The 16182-nt window shown below is 38.3% G+C and overlaps 1 protein-coding gene across 1 annotated transcript; it reads left to right on the forward strand.

The window, feature by feature from the left end:
• Window positions 1–576: 576 nt before the first annotated feature.
• LOC104487903 (bifunctional 3'-phosphoadenosine 5'-phosphosulfate synthase 1) lies at window positions 577–13474 on the forward strand (the record flags this gene model as incomplete). Its single annotated transcript, XM_010131682.1, has 6 exons — window positions 577–690; window positions 3581–3692; window positions 5661–5866; window positions 8304–8439; window positions 9831–10099; window positions 13245–13474. Coding segments are annotated over 6 exons (1067 nt in total), but the record flags the coding sequence as incomplete, so codon positions are not given.
• Window positions 13475–16182: the final 2708 nt, after the last annotated feature.

A 16182-nucleotide genomic window follows, 5' to 3' on the forward strand; every position in this document is an offset into this window, starting at 1 on the left:
TAGTCTCGCATTAAGTGTTCTAAGCATTAGCGTATAGATTAGGACACTGGTCTTATGTCATTAGCTGTGGGTAATACATTTAATTTGTACTTCTGTATTAATCACATTCTGTTCAGAAATTTTTTTTACCTTCATGTTACCACTTCTAATATATATTTTATATTAATGACTTAAATTTATAAATGATCACTCTCTGAAAGTTTTACTTTAGAAAGTATAAAAGCATAACGTTTTACTTGCTAAATAGGTCATTAAAAATTAATTCAATAGTTAAGTATTAAGTATTAACTCAATAGTTAAGTATTTACTAGGTAGATGTTATGTAGGGTTAAGATGTTATAAGGTTTAAAAATTTTTTTTAGTCAGAATGTTTCATTTAAGTTATTCAAGCTAGCAGCTTGACTAGTTATCGTAGTCTTGGAACAGTGCTGGTTTTTAGATGAGTAAAAAATAACGTAATGAACAAACTTTTGTTACAGAGTAGTTTAACATGAGAATTTTACTTCTTGACCATGTGTTCAGTGTCCAAGAAGCATTCTTAGCAAACGTTAAGTTCTTTTTATTCCCTTTACACAGGACATTGTACCAGTGGATGCATCTTATGAGGTGAAAGAGCTTTATGTGCCAGAAAACAAGCTACAGTTGGCCAAAACTGATGCTGAGTCTCTCCTAACCTTGGACATAAACAAGGTATTGTGTGTTCAGTTATCTCATTGCTGAAGTTTGAAGACAGTCTGATCTGTTGCTCAGTGGAAGTAGATATAGTAGAAATACCTGTTCTGGTTACAGAATGCATCTTGTTAGACTTTTTCCCTTGTTTCTTAAGAGAAATCACAGCTTACGTGTGTTCTTTGATCACTTACAAAGAGTCGATTGTTATCTCTAGTAATGTCATAAATAATGTCTGGCATAGTATTACTTAGTTTATCCCAAGATAAACTGGAGACTAAATTAACAGTGACTTGTGCCTTCCTTCCATGCTTCCCCCTACCCATCAACAGATTAAACCGTGCTGGGCGTGTCTTGTATGAGTAGTTGTTTCTAGAAGAATTACTTTTTTTTTTAGCTTACTTAAAATATTTTATTTTTAATAGTAATGACCTAGAAATATGAAGGAAATCAGATACTGCTTCCTGATTCTCCTTGTTGATGACCTTCAGCTGAATGATAGTAACCTTATATACCAAGATCAAACAGAGTAATGATTAGATCTACTTTTTTTTTTTTCCTCTGGTTAGAGCATATTCTTGCTACTTTTCTGGCTTCCAGCAGGGAAAATGGGGAACAGCATGGCTCGACTTGATCAACAACATTCTTATTTTGGTTGAGTGCATTATGTTCCAACTCAGATAAATTAAACAAAGCTGCTTCTGGCTGTGTTTCTGTACTACCTCATCTTCTTTCTTCTTTTTCTGAAAAACTAGGCTTAAACACAGATACAATGCCTTTTTTTTTTTTTTTCCTCCACTGGCTTTTTGATAGTATTATTAGAACTTAAACTAAGCATTTGATCTAGGAGGTGACTAAGCTCAGAGCTGAGTATCTGCAGTGAGTAACTTGACTTTGAAGGATTGAAGCAACATACTAAGCTCTGAATTAAATAGTTATAAAATTTGCATAGCCTTCTACTACCAGTAAATTACAATACTTCTTTTCACTGCATCTTACTAGGTTCCTTTCACATATGTGTCTGTAAAACTACTTACTGCTTTGATGAGGAATAAATATTTAAGGTCACCATTATTAAATTTCCGTAGTATGCCATTCTACATTGCTCCCTATCTAGAAAAACAAATCATTTCCCCCTCCACGCCAGCTGGTGGTTTGTTAAATATCAAACAAATATATAATGTAAGCTTGGGAAGAAAATGTGTGTTGTACTTGCCTCAGCATAAATTAAACAGTGTAATAAAATTAGTCATGGTCTTTGCAAAAGACTTGCACAAGCAAAGCCTGTCCTTGTCAAGTATTTGACCAAGTCTTAGTAATGCACATGCAGAAATCAGAGGCCACACACTAAGTCGTACTGTGACTGTTTAAGTGCTAAGGAAGGAAATTCTGTGTAAGCTGATACTTCTTATACTAAAATAAGTACGTACTAGTCCAGAGAGAATTTTACTTCTGGATTGTCTTGCTAGTTTCTGCAATAAATTTTTTTTCTCATCTGTTTTAAGATTAGACTTCTTAATATCCAGCCCCGTAATTCTGATATTTTTGTGGTAATCGTATGTGTTGTTTTTATGTGTGGGGTTTTTTTAACCTCAAAAAATAAATGCAAGTAGGACTCTCTAATTCCGTTGAAGTTTTATCAGACTTTTACGAATAAAGTTTGTTGCTGTGGGTTTGTAATTTGTTGGTTTTGGTTTTAAACACATAGAAATTTGGTCTAGTATAACGACTGGAAGATCGCCAAAAATAAGAAAAATGAGGAACAAGTCCTTTTTTTTTTCCTTGTAGAAACTTTGAATTCTTTGTCATTAAAAACTGCAATAATGTCACCGGTTGGCCAAGGTGAGCTAGGTCCGATGACGATAATACCTTCCCCTATTCCAGCAGAAGTAGGGTAAGGGAGAAAAGAATTCATGAGACCTCTAATATGCTTTTTTGGAAAACTGAAACAAACTTTAATAACACAACAAACAGAAAAATATTAAATACAAAAAAGAAAACCAGTAAGATATTGGGGGTTTTTAGGAAATGGAAAGGCGAGGGTTAACACCGCGGCAGCAGGGTAAAGATGGCGACGGCCACGTGGCGCAGGGAAAGGGAACCGCGGCAAGGACAAAGCACCGCGGCGCCATGTGGGGAGACCTGAAACCAGCACGATTTTACCAGTCTATCGTGGATTAGAGGCAGAAGCAGGCAAACCCGGAGGTGAAAAACGTAGCAAACAGGGAAACGGCTGCTCGGGTGTATGGGGTCCCGGTCCTGCACGGCACACGCGGCTCGGGGGGGTTTCCCGGCACAGCAGCGTGGCTTTTCGCAGCGAGAGCGGCTGTCCCCTGGCATGGTGACAGCGAAACGCAGCAGTGGGGCAGGCAGCGAGCAGGCAGGGAGGGGAGCAGAGCCGAGCCGAAAGCAGGCAAGTCCATGGGGGGAGTTGCTGCTCAGAGGCACGCGGCACGATCCCTCTAACTGGGTAGCGTGGCCGAGCCAGGCCAGGCTGTGCGAGAGGCGTCCGGCACGCGGCACGATCACTCTAACTGGGTAGCGTGGCCGAGCCAGGCCAGTCTGTGAGAGATGCTGCCCTTGGCCCCGTCCGGTGCGGAAGAGAGCAGGAGGGGCTGGCTGCGGCTGCTTCTTAAAGGGCCAGCACCCGGAAATGGAAAGAAACCCACCAGAACTTTTAACCAATTGATGTTGTGTTTATATGTACGTGGCAGGGAATACCTGCTTGGTCAGCTTACAACAAAGCTTCCAAAACAGGGGAAGTTTTGGCTAAACCAGGACAAATACTGAGAAATTTTCCATTTATACTGTGCTGCATTTTATGGGTAAATCGTGATCTGTTATATTAATAACTGATGTCAGTCATTAAGCAACAACTTTTATCTGCTCTATTTCCCCATTTCTTTACAAGGTGGATATGCAGTGGGTGCAGGTGCTAGCAGAAGGTTGGGCAACGCCCCTGAATGGCTTTATGAGAGAGAGAGAATACCTACAGTGCCTTCACTTTGACTGTCTCCTTGATGGTAGGTAAAACCATTTGTAAAACTGAGCAAATGTCTAAAATGCTGACAATGCTTTTTTTCTTGGTGGTGGTCTGGTAACACATTATCAGGCTTGTGCGCAACCTGGGGTGAGAGAAAAGGATATTTTAACAAACAGTTTTAAACTTGATGGTTTTATTCTTTTTATACCTACCATCATGTCAGAATTTGAATGTCTTGTATTTTTGCTTTTACAAATTAACTTTTTAAATTTAAATCTAAAATCCATGTTTCTAAATTGTTTAGAAGAAATTGATTTTAGAATTCAGAAATGCAATTTAATTGCTGTTTAGCTCTGTGACAAAAGAGCTCTCTTTGTTCCGTAATAGTAAAGAAGGAAAGGACTACAAACTGACTTGACCACTGGAGCTATTGCAAGAGGTGGCTTGACTACAGACAATTGTCACGTCACTACGACTTAATAATTATCCAGTGATGATTTAAACATATATTTCATTTTGCATTACCAATTGGGTAAACCAACAAGTGACGACGTCGTCAGGTTTTGGAATTTAAATTTTCATTTTTCATTTATTCCTCTTTGAAGGCTCCAGCCTTTTAGGTTTTTTTGCACACTCTATATCAAAGAGACATCTATCTACAAGAACCCTTTTAGAAAAATGTGATTGCCTTAAAACTGCTTTGCTACTTGAAGCATTGGCAACGGTTATGTGAAAACAACATCCTGGAAGTTTCCTCCCTGGTTGATATGTTAGTTCTGGAGTCTCACAGCAGCAGTCATTTTCCAAGGTTTTGAATTGGAAGAGAGGGAAATGGTTTAATATCTGCACTGCATCTCGTTCTTTGGGCTCTAAATGCAATGCTCGTACTAACTTCTACATTATGGAGATCAGTGCAGGTGCGTTGATATTCTCAATTTAAAGCTTAAGTAATGTGAAATAGTCTCAAGGTGATGTGCTCATCTGTGGTTTAAACTCACTCCATTACCTTATACAGTGACTGAAGACAGACGTCAAAGATCCTATGTATTTATTATGGGTCACTGGCAAAATTTTGGTAATGAACAGGTTTGAGATGCCTTCCCAGTTTGAAATATTTATTTACTTGTTCGCAAAAGTTAGAGGTGGCAAATCACCTTCTCCATGACTGGGGCCAAGCTCAATTTTATAATTTAGTTGCTTTGAAAATAACTCTGAGCACTAAGACTGAACTTAAGAGAAGATGCACAGCATGCTTCATTTTGCAGTATGGAGGAATGGGGAACCTGTTTTTCTCCCAAACTTTCCATCCAGCTTCATAATTTTTAAATTCCTACCACACTTAAAGTAAAACTGGGAGAAGGTTAAATAACACAGAATTCTGCCTTTAGACTCTTGGTCCCACTGAAGGCATTAACTTCAAGTGGCCCATGAGTTTTCTTCAGGAGACCACCCAAAAGATTTACATTCTTTTGGCAATTAATTCTAATTCTCATTGGAATTAAAGCTTTTATATGAGACCAGCAGTATTCACTGGGTTTTTCAAATCTTGTTCTGGTTGTCAAGAAAAGCAAGACTTCCAGCATCTAGCAGTGAAATAAATGCTTAAAAATGAGAACCACACATAACCTTAAAATTTAGATGCATTGGTTTAGTTTTACCCCTAAAGTAATGGGTAAACTTTCAGCTAAACAAGCAATGCAAAAGGTCTTCCTGACTCATAATTTTTTTTCTGAAATATATATACTGGAATCTGAATACAGTTTAAAATAAACAGCAAAAATCACCTTTTGAAACAGTTGGATTACATATGCTAACTACATGGTACATTTGGCTGCTTCCATTGCAGCCAAACATTGCAGCCATTGAACTTTTCTTATGGACCCAAACTATGGCTACCGAGAAGGCTCTTTCTTCTTTATTGCAATCTTGCCTAGTATTTTAGGTGATCTGTTTAAAAATACCACTTGTGTATTTCTGCTTACTGTCTTTTTTTTTCCTCACTCTTCAGGGGGAGTTATTAATCTGTCAGTGCCTATAGTGCTAACGGCTACTCAAGAAGACAAAGACAGACTGGATGGGTGTACAGCAATTGCACTGGTGTATGAAGGTCGCCGCGTGGCCATTCTCCGTAATCCTGAATTCTACGAGCACAGGAAAGAAGAACGCTGTGCTAGACAATGGGGAACAACGTGCAAGACACATCCCTATATCAAGGTGTGTGTTTAAAAGTTGAAAATCTAGTCCTATTAGCTGTACTGTTTGTAGAGCTGCAGATTAAGGGAAAGTGATGTCTGTGACTGGTGTATTACAACAGCAAAACTACTTTGACAACTAATTGAAACATTTGAGCAGAAACATTTGTTCCATGCAGCTGCCGAATAGTCTGCACTTACCATGAAAATCTAATGTCAATATGTGCACATGAAATGAATTTAGAATTCACTGCAGAATCTGTGCTACTGAAGAGAGAACTTTGCCCTCTAGTATGCCTAGGAAACACATCCCTTTATGTGGTCAGGTGGATTATTAAAGCTCCTTAACCAGCAGATACGTGCACTGTGAAGGCAAGAAAACTTCTATTCTGCCTGCCTGTGGAGCACATTAGAACTGCTAGTTTACGTGCTTTTGAGATAGGCTCTGTTCCTGGCGAGTTCATTTAACTCTCTGGGGAGTCGTTTACTATCCATTGTGTTGAGTCTGTTTTGTTATCTTGACCTTATGTGTACGTCATAGTGAAATATTCTCATTGTAACATACTCATTGCAATGCTGCGTTTAGTTTTGCAAACTGATGTAAATGTTGCATCTTAGCTCTGTAGAGCCAAAATATGTTTCTTTCCCCATTTGTGTTTCAAACCTCAAATTATGAGCTTGCCTTAAAAAGGGAAAGCCTTTGATATGTTCTAAGAGTATCTGTATGATTAATAGTTATACTTGAGTGAAAACTATGGATTTTTAGTTTATTAATGTGTAGGTTTTTTTATTACTGTGTAATGACAATGACATAATTTTACTGACTGAAATTGTAGTCAGGAGTATATCTGAAAAAGGACACCTCCTGCAAAATAGAACTAAGAGTTCTGGAAGATTTTCAAATCCCTTAATGTGTTCAGTGTTGATGAACTTTACTGAAAACTTAAAACGAATTTAAGAAATTCTAAGAATGTCATGCTGACAAGATTTGAAGGACTTCTTGTAATGCATTAGCAATTAAAGAATGTCTGAATGGCTGAAACTAATGTAGAAGATGAGGAACTATGTGCTTATGTCTGTAGTGAGGCGTACAGCAGTATCATAGCAGCATATGAGTGTGTGCATAGTAGTATCATGGCAGCACATGAATCTGGTGGCCCTTATAAATTAGTCAGAAGTCTTTGGGTGCCTGAGAGTTATTGTAGTGCAGAGTTTTCTCATCTTCATATCTTTATCACACCTTTCCTCTACCTTGGTAAGAAGTCAAAGTCTGTTATTTTCTTTGGGAAGAGTGTGATGACTGTGGCATTATTTAATTCCAGCAGGTCCTCTGTCTCAAAGCAAAAATGAATTAAAAAAATCCAGACTAAATTTTAACATCTTGGCTTGTGGGTTTAGTATGTAATGTCTTATATCAACATTTTTTGTAATCTTCAAATTACGTAAGGTTAAAAAATTATCAGAAATGTGTATGAGGCTTGGAAGTTTTTTGTGGTTCCATCTTCAAAAGTAATCGCTTTCTCAGAAAATAACAATTCCTGAGTGATTTCTGTGGCCATTGCTAGAGTATGTTGAGCAGCATTCTGTAATTGTTTTTTGATAAAGGGCAAGGTGATATTTGAAGATACTGAAAGAATTCTAGTGAGTGTACAATATATGTTGCTTTGGTAAAGTGCTACCATGAAGAAATCCAAAAACTATCCTACTTCAAAGATTCTGATTTTATTTGTAAATTAATCAGACCTGTTTTATTTGTTATTTCAGTGCTGACCAGAATCTTGTGAACTGCAGGGTTATTCTGGAACTGCATTTGCTTCGACCAAGCAGTGGATGTTAGCAGAGTGAGGGGGTGGGTTGGTGGGCAACATTTTCCTAGCTACAACACTATCATAGCAACAACTGTGAAACAGTGGGTCACCTCCACTGGTGCAGATTTGTACAAGTGGGACATGCAAGCTCTTGTTCATTGCTGGGGAAAATGCACAGCCGATGGTGGTGACTGTGTTGAAAGACAGCGTTTTGTAGCTGAGACTTTGCTGTATCAAATATTGTTACTATACTCTTTGAATCTGTTGTAGTTCCCAAATAACTAGGTGTTAATTTTTGGAGCAACCTACATATATATTAGACTTTCCAGCCACTATCTCTTTTTGCAGTGTAATAATGTTGGTTAAGAATACTGGCTACGTGGATTTCTATATATTAAAAAAAATACTTTGTTTTGAAAGACAGACATATGCCTACTGAAGATTTGTGCATCTGTCCCACACCATGGTATAACAAATTGAGACTATGTTCCAGTGATTTTTACTCCTTTATTTTTAACATTGATTGATAATTTGAGACTGTCAAATAAAATTAACACAGAACTCTTCCCTTGGTAAATATGTTGCAATGCTTTGTATGCTCAGGAGAAGTTAACAACCGACCCTAACAAGGATTTTCCTTCCTTTTCTTAGATGGTTATGGAGCAAGGGAATTGGCTTGTAGGTGGAGATCTACAGGTTCTTGATCGTATTTACTGGAATGACGGACTTGATCAATACCGTCTCACTCCCACTGAACTAAGGCAGAAATTCAAGGAAATGAATGCTGGTGAGTAAATCTTTCTTGTCCTGTTTCTTCCTTGAAAGGTATAGCCAAATGCCTGCTGCCCCAATACCACAGGAGCTAGCGTTGTTTCAAGGATGAAGATTTTGAATGCTCTCTTAGGTGGCATTCTTGGCCTTTTAATGGTATTAATTTGTATGATGTCAGGCATTACATTGCCTAAATACTCAAGAGAAGCTGGTAATGACTGAGGTTCTTTATTTTTCCATGCACACAAGCTATGTTAGTAATTCTGGAAAAGATAATGTTAAAAAATGGTAGAATGTGATTGAAAAATTATCAGATTCAGCTAAAACCATAGAGGTATGGTTGAGTGTTGAGCTTTTGTGCTCTTCGGTTTTGGGCCTGTTCCATGCTGCTTCTGGGGAGCAAACCTTATCAAGTAGTGCAAACAGACTGCTGCAAAGTAGATTGTATCACAGCTAAAAATTGTGAGCTGACTGCTCACTAGAGCAGCTGAGTTAGGCAGACGAATAAGAGGCTGTATAATGTCATAAAGCAAAGAACAATCATACTGCCTTCATCGTAGCAGCAACTGACCGGCAGCTGCTAAGCATTTCTGAGTGTGAGGGAACAGTTTAATGTCAAGATTGGTCCTGAGCTCCCGTCTTTTTTCAGTGAGGTCTGTATTTTCAGGTTCTGCAGGTTTGAGATATTGGTCTTTGTTTTAGCTAGCCCCTAAATAAATGTATTTGATACCTGAGAAAAATCTTCTCTGGATTTCGTTGGCTCATTATTGGGAAACCTCTCAGTTATGGTGATTTTGCCGTCTTGCAGGTTACCTTAGTTCATCTTAATTTGCAGAAGGGAGAAATCCTGATTGTGTCAGGGTTTTTCATTGAAGGCTTTGTAATACTTTGGAATAGCAGTTAGCCTTGCTTTGTCCTTACTGCGCATAAACTCTAAGCTGTTTAGGTAAAGGAAACTTATTAGGCACATTAAATTCCTTTTCATTTGTTTTGTTGCATCCATGTCCATTTGATCTCCTGATGATAATATTGAGCGTTTAAGATAGGTAGCGTAGTTGGATTTACTCTTAGAATTTAACTTTATGTTATATGGCTGTGAAAGTGAAAAATCCGAAGAGAAGATTATAGCTACTGGAGAAACTCAAGTTTCTGTGGAAATCTAGAAAACGAAGGAATCTGATTTATGGGGTTTTTTTTTCAGTATGCTTGTTTATTAGTTTTGCTTATTGAGTGTAATGATTTTATAATAATTCATAGTCTTTTAATGACCTATGATTATTGCTGTTATGCTTGTTTAATAGAATTCAGAGGAAAGATTGTACTATTTGAAGACTAATCTATGATCGTACAACTCTTGATAAAATAACTTGCTTTCCTTACATTTCTGTCTGTTTTTTTTCTCCATAGATGCTGTATTTGCGTTCCAGTTACGCAACCCGGTGCACAATGGGCATGCTCTTTTAATGCAGGATACTCATAAGCAGCTTTTGGAACGTGGCTACCGGCGCCCAGTTTTACTCTTGCATCCACTTGGAGGCTGGACGAAGGAAGATGACGTTCCTCTGATGTGGCGCATGAAGCAACATGCTGCGGTACTGGAGGAGGGAATCTTGAATCCAGAAACAACAGTGGTGGCTATATTCCCTTCTCCCATGATGTATGCTGGGCCAACTGAGGTAAATACATCAAGAGTTTAAAACAAAACAAAACCCCTTCGAAAGTGCACTAAAGCATTTCATGCTATGTCTGATGTTTGTGCATTGTGGTTTTTTTTTTTTTTTTTTTACTGAGAGGGGAAACTAATTTTCCTTGGGAAACCAGACTGTAAACACTCTCTCTTGTCATCCATTAAAACATTCTTCTGTGAGGAAACTTCTGTATTGAGGATTTTGCTGGAAATGGTGGGAGACAGTACTGGGTTTTAGTGCCCCATTCTTTACAGTTATAAGGATATGATAATGAAATAATCCTTCCTCCTTTTTTACAGTCTTTTTCAGAAGGAATTGTAAGGCCTAACACATCAACTAGTTATCCTAGATACTAAGATACTTAATTTTTATGACTGCTAAGTAAACAGTTTGTATGTTGGAGGACTGTACGCAATTTAGGGGAAAAAAGGCTTTGTTTATTTTTTTGGAAACTTAATTCAGAGAGAATGGTTTCAAGGCTTTTGTGTGAAATAATTCTTTGGCAACACTTTATTTAGAAGCCAGGTCTTGGGTTGAAATCACTAGAGGTTTGTGGGAAGCAGCAGAGAGAATAAATGCTCTCATTTGAGGGCAATTCCTTTAGGGGATATTGGTTCTCCATCTCATTACTTTTTTTTAAATTTTGTGTGTTGTGGTTGGGCTCTCCTTCCCTGCAATCCCTTTCCCCCCCTCTCCACTCTTCCTTCCCACCTACCTGAGTCACAGAAAGTTCAAATTCTGAGCAGGCTCAAGAGGTTAGTTCTGTGGTAGTTTTCTTAATAGATAGGAGATCTCACCAGTGGAATTAAATTAGACAAGCGTCACGTACTTTCTGCTGGCCAGCTGACTGATTGAACAGAGCTTGCACCACCTTTCAGTCCAGGGAAAAAACTGTAGCCCAGATCTAGCTGAGGCATGTGAGTTACTGTAGGAAATCTTGTACTGTTCCCCACAGACCTTTTGTGAGAAATCTTCTACTTCAGTCTTTTATTCATCAGCATATGAGGAGGAACAAAATCCACAACCCTTATTCTGAACAGAATAGAGTTTTCTCCTAACCTATATGGCATTAGTGACCTCAGAGTACAGCCTGACGATAGTATTTGTAGCCAAGTAATAGAAGAGACTGCTCCTTTAATCATTCAAGACATTGGCACCGGATTTGTTTCTGTAGCACAAGTGCTTCATGGAACAACAAGCAGCCCTTATTATGGTTATCTTCAGGATGGATGTGACCTTCCAATCTGTAAAGATTTTAACAGACATGTTTCATTAGCATCCACTTACAATTTTCATATTTTTTAACATTCCTGGTAAGTGCCTTGGAAGAAAAGAAACTGTTCTATAAGGGAAGATTCCGTATCGGAATGCAATAAATTCACCTGGTTAAGAAAGTAAATACGTTCTGAAGTAGTATGGATGTATACAAATAAGACAAGAGCTGGTAGTTTTATGTCTCAAACATTTAACATGTTTGTCTCAAACATGGTTTACATTGTTCTAAATTGTCTTGGTCAAATAGCTTCACTTAATCAAAATGGAATTCTTACTTGCTCTTACCCAAACGGCCACATGAAACTTAAATTTCTTAACTATGCTAGAATAGTTTCAGAAAATATGCTGCTAGCTGCTGTGGTATGCTAGAATGTCATGTGTGTGGCCTACTCTGTGCTAGATATTAAAATTATTAGCATAGCTATCAGCATCCAGATGCTTCCATGGCACCCTATATGCTTGAATATTGGTGGAATCCGTCATGTGTATTGGCTGGCTGTGGTCAAGATGAAAACTGATGTCAATGGTACCCATAACTCATGGCTGATTCCTAATTTCACTACCTGACTACTGATTTACAGAACGCTGTCCATCTTAACTGCAAAGCTTCCTCCTTGAATAATTTCTGTAATGATTAGTTGTAGAACTAATATAGAACTAACAGTTAGTTACTACTTTGAGAAATCGCTTTTGAGCTTTTTGCCTAAAGCTTATTAACATAGTACAACGTGCCCAGCGATTAAAACATGAAACAATGTGATTTTGGCTTATGTAAAATTTTGCAGTAGGCGGATGCAATTTTTTTTTGTAGTGAAAGGAAAATTTATCCATCACATTGTGCATTTACTACAAAGTAGCGGCAGCAACTTTTGTCATGATTTGTGGGTTTTTTCTATCCTGCCCTCTCTTCTTTTCTTTTTCTTTAGTGCTTGACAGATGTTGTGACAGATGTTTATTACTGTTCAGTTGTTGTGAAGCTATTTTACACTATGTAGTTACTGGGTAGGCCCTTTAGTTTTGAGTGAAGGTAAGGCTGCACATATCAGAAACTGGTACATATTTGCTGGGTTTTTTTTTTTTTTCAGCTCTTCTCTGGGTATCCTTTGGCAGGTACTAAGCTGCATCGAAAGTATGACAATTCTTTTACGGGAATACTTCCTAGCATTAGAACATACTGACATTTCCTGATGTGGTGTGTCTTTGTTATCTAAAGTAACAGAGTAGTTCTTTTACTTTTCCTGTATTTTACAGGTAAATTTTCTATTGAAAATATTATGTATGAAAATGGATTAAGAAAATTCACCAACAGTCTTATTACTATAACAGTCCTATAACATCTGAAAACTGTAATAAATGTAATGTATCTAACAGTCTAGGATCTAGTAAATACTGCAACCCTTGTGAGGAAAAGGAAAAATCCTCTCACTGCATTTAGTAAAAGAGATGCATTTCTAAATATTAGAAAGCATTTCTTTAGTTGTAGGGTGCAGATGATTGAAAAGTCTCTGTACAGAATTTCCTTTGAAGTATCTTTTTTTTTTCTATCTTCACTAGTAGCTGGTGCTCAGAAACGGATGAGCTCCATCTTTTTTGCCTTGATTATGCTTTTGCAAACGCTGCGCGAAAGTAGCTTTTAAAGTACCCTACTGTGCGAATGAAGTAGTGGAATAGTATGTCTTAGCTGTAAGTTTGGTGGTGATTCACATAATAGAATCTTTGTTTTGTTGTGGCTCCACAGTAAAAATCATATGTCTGATTAGGGGAAAAAACCAGTAATTATACAATTCATGCACATTTGACCATGGGTGGTTTTGGTTTTTTTTTTTCTGTTAATTGTTTGTCCTTGTCTCTGTTCTAGGTTCAGTGGCACTGTAGATCACGGATGGTTGCGGGAGCAAACTTCTACATTGTAGGGCGAGATCCAGCAGGGATGCCACACCCTGACACTGGGAAAGATTTGTATGAACCAACTCATGGTGCCAAAGTGTTGACAATGGCTCCAGGCCTCCGAGCCCTGGAAATTGTGCCCTTCAGAGTGGCAGCTTATAATAAGAAAAAGAAGTGCATGGATTATTATGACTCTAATCAGTAAGTTGTATTTTCATTTTAAGACTTTTTGAGCAATAGCTGCCTTTGAGCAATAGCTGCCTTTTACTCTCTGCCCACATTAAAAAATTGTTTTTAATTGAACTCATTGTTCAAAGATAGCAGTGTTTAGATGTGGTTTTAGATCACAAATGCAGCTTGACCTCAACATGATTTGGGTGTGTTTTCTCAGCACAACTAACCTGATCTAACTTCAGCTGCCACTGGAAGCTCTTCTTTTTCTCCCAGATACTGGAGTTTCCCTGATTCTGGAACATATTAATATGTATTGCTAAGTCCAGAGGAAAATATTACTATTTATGATAGTGATAAGACTAGCTTTCTGCTTGTTTATCTTTCTATATGTGCTTCTCAGGTGTCAGGTATGCATCAGATATGATGGAAGAGAAACAACAAGACAGTGCAGCAGGGAGAAGATTGTGGACAAGAGAGCGTGATAAAGTAGCTATTTGCTCTGTTTAACAATAATGCAAAATGAAGCCCTAAGTCCTTTTTATGTCCTAGGTTTTTCACAATATTTTTTTTATTCCAGTCACAGGATAGGTAATGTCACCTTCTGCATGTTCCAGTATTATTTTTCACTTGTGTGACATAGCAGAGTTCAAAACGCACTGTATGTGTCACTGTGGGACTGGGAAGATGACTTGTAATTTTAGTTTAAACCTCTTTATTCAGATTATTAAACTTTTATTTTACATAAAACTGCAGTTGAAGTTAGTACTGAAATACAAACTTTAGCAAGATGTTTTTCTAAAAAAAACCTTGTATTTTTTATGTTCTGAGTATTTCCTACTGCTTCAAACTGAAGCAGTATGTCCGTACAACACAATTCATCTTTGAATGGATGAAATCAATGTAAAAATGAACCCATCTCTTGTTCTTCAGCCGCCTATGCTCCAGTTATACCAAGTATAAAAGTCTCCAAGGATGTTACTGTGTCTTGTGACAATCAACCCAGAAGTTTTATTCAGCAGCTTGTGTCTTTCTTACCAGGAATTATGTTTATTAGTAGATAGTGCGCTGGCTTAACCTTGATTGTACGTTATGTAACTGCTTTATATTTCAGCAGTGAATTCCAAGCACCTGAATTAGTCTGCTTTTATTTTTAAAAGCTGTAAAGTGTTAAAATTTCTTACATAACTAAATATAACTTTATGGTAAGATATTCTGTTGTTTGGAAATCAAAACAGCATGATAAAGGCAAATCTATTGAAACCTGACAAGAATTAGTTTCACTGTGTATTACTCTACGATGGCCATATGTGTTTAGAAACTTGATGCTTTGCTACATTGCAGATGTTTAAAAATTGAAGCTAATCAGGGAAGCTTATTTAGCAGTTGTAGTTTGCTGATGATGTTCTGTCATTATTCTCTTGTAAATGTTTCTAGTTTTATATAAACTTGTATGCATTATAAGGTTCAAAAGGCTGTTGTAGTAGATCCTATGGGTATTTGTCCTGTTTGTTGTCCAAGCAATTCAGAAAGTTTTAGAAGATAAATACACTAAATATTAAAGTGACATAGTTATACTGGTGTGTCACTTATTAATAATATGAAATAGACGGGGAGTAGCAATATGAGAGGCCAGAATTCCCATTACATGGAACAGAAAATGAAGAATAATGTTCATTCTGTGGTCATTGAGACTGTACTCTTAGCAGGACAGATGGGATTTAGATCAAGGGCAGGAAAGTTGTACCTCTCTCATTAGCGAGAGCAAATGATTAAAAAAACATCTCTCTGGTAACAGGTTTTGTCTCCTGTCACAGACTGCATTATGCACTCCCTATTATCCTTCCATCATGCCTATGGGCACCTTTTGGTTTTAGGCTTTTTTTTTTTTTCTGTTTCTGTCACTGTCTTGGAAAAAAGACCGTGCTGCTATTGGTGTGCATTTTTTCCCTGTTGCTGTCAGAATGTAAGACCTCTTGTCCTGCCCTTCCTTATATGCTGTCTGTAAACTACAGGGTGGACTGGAGTGTGGCAGCAGTCCTCTAGGTGGCAATGCGGACACATGCAAGACTCCCTGAAGACAGAGCCGTTACTGCTCCTGCTTGCCACAGAGGGAAGAACACTGTGGTAGGCTGCAGGCGAAGTTAGAGCTTGGGTGGGTGCAGTTGGCCCGCATTTCAAGACAGTCTGTGTAATGCTGAAAACGTGGCAGGCCTCTGGACCACGTGATGTTTGACTCTCTAAGGATGTCAGGGAATTGAGGATTGTCTGGAAATATGAGAAGATCAATAATGGTGGAAGACCCCTGGGTATGAAATAGTAGATTGTGAAAAACACAGCATGAAAATGCGAGGAAGAGGGTTGTACGCACAGTAGCGTTGTTCTGAGGTGTCTTGGAAATGGGTAATGATTTCTGTTGCATCCTTCCTCAGTTCTTCGAGTCTTGGAATCCAAGTAGGGAATTCAAAAGTTTGTTTCTAATGGATGCGTGGAAGGTCACGGCAAGTGGATTTTCCCTTGAACTGAGCTGTAGCTGAGCTCTGTGTCTTAGTGGTTCGAAGCTGCCGAACAGACTGCTTCAGACCTGGCATCCAGGGGGTTTCTTGAGGTTTTCCTTCAGCTGGGAAACACCGGGGGAGCTGGGAGACCCTCCAGGGAAGTCGCTGATGAGGCGCCGGCATTGCTGGGGTGATGACAACCACACCCGTCACAGAAGTCCCTGGGGAGCACCGTGAGCA

This window comes from Buceros rhinoceros, unplaced genomic scaffold (genome assembly GCF_000710305.1).
Source record: "Buceros rhinoceros silvestris isolate BGI_N320 unplaced genomic scaffold, ASM71030v1 scaffold29172, whole genome shotgun sequence".
Taxonomy (NCBI): Eukaryota; Metazoa; Chordata; class Aves; order Bucerotiformes; family Bucerotidae; genus Buceros; species Buceros rhinoceros.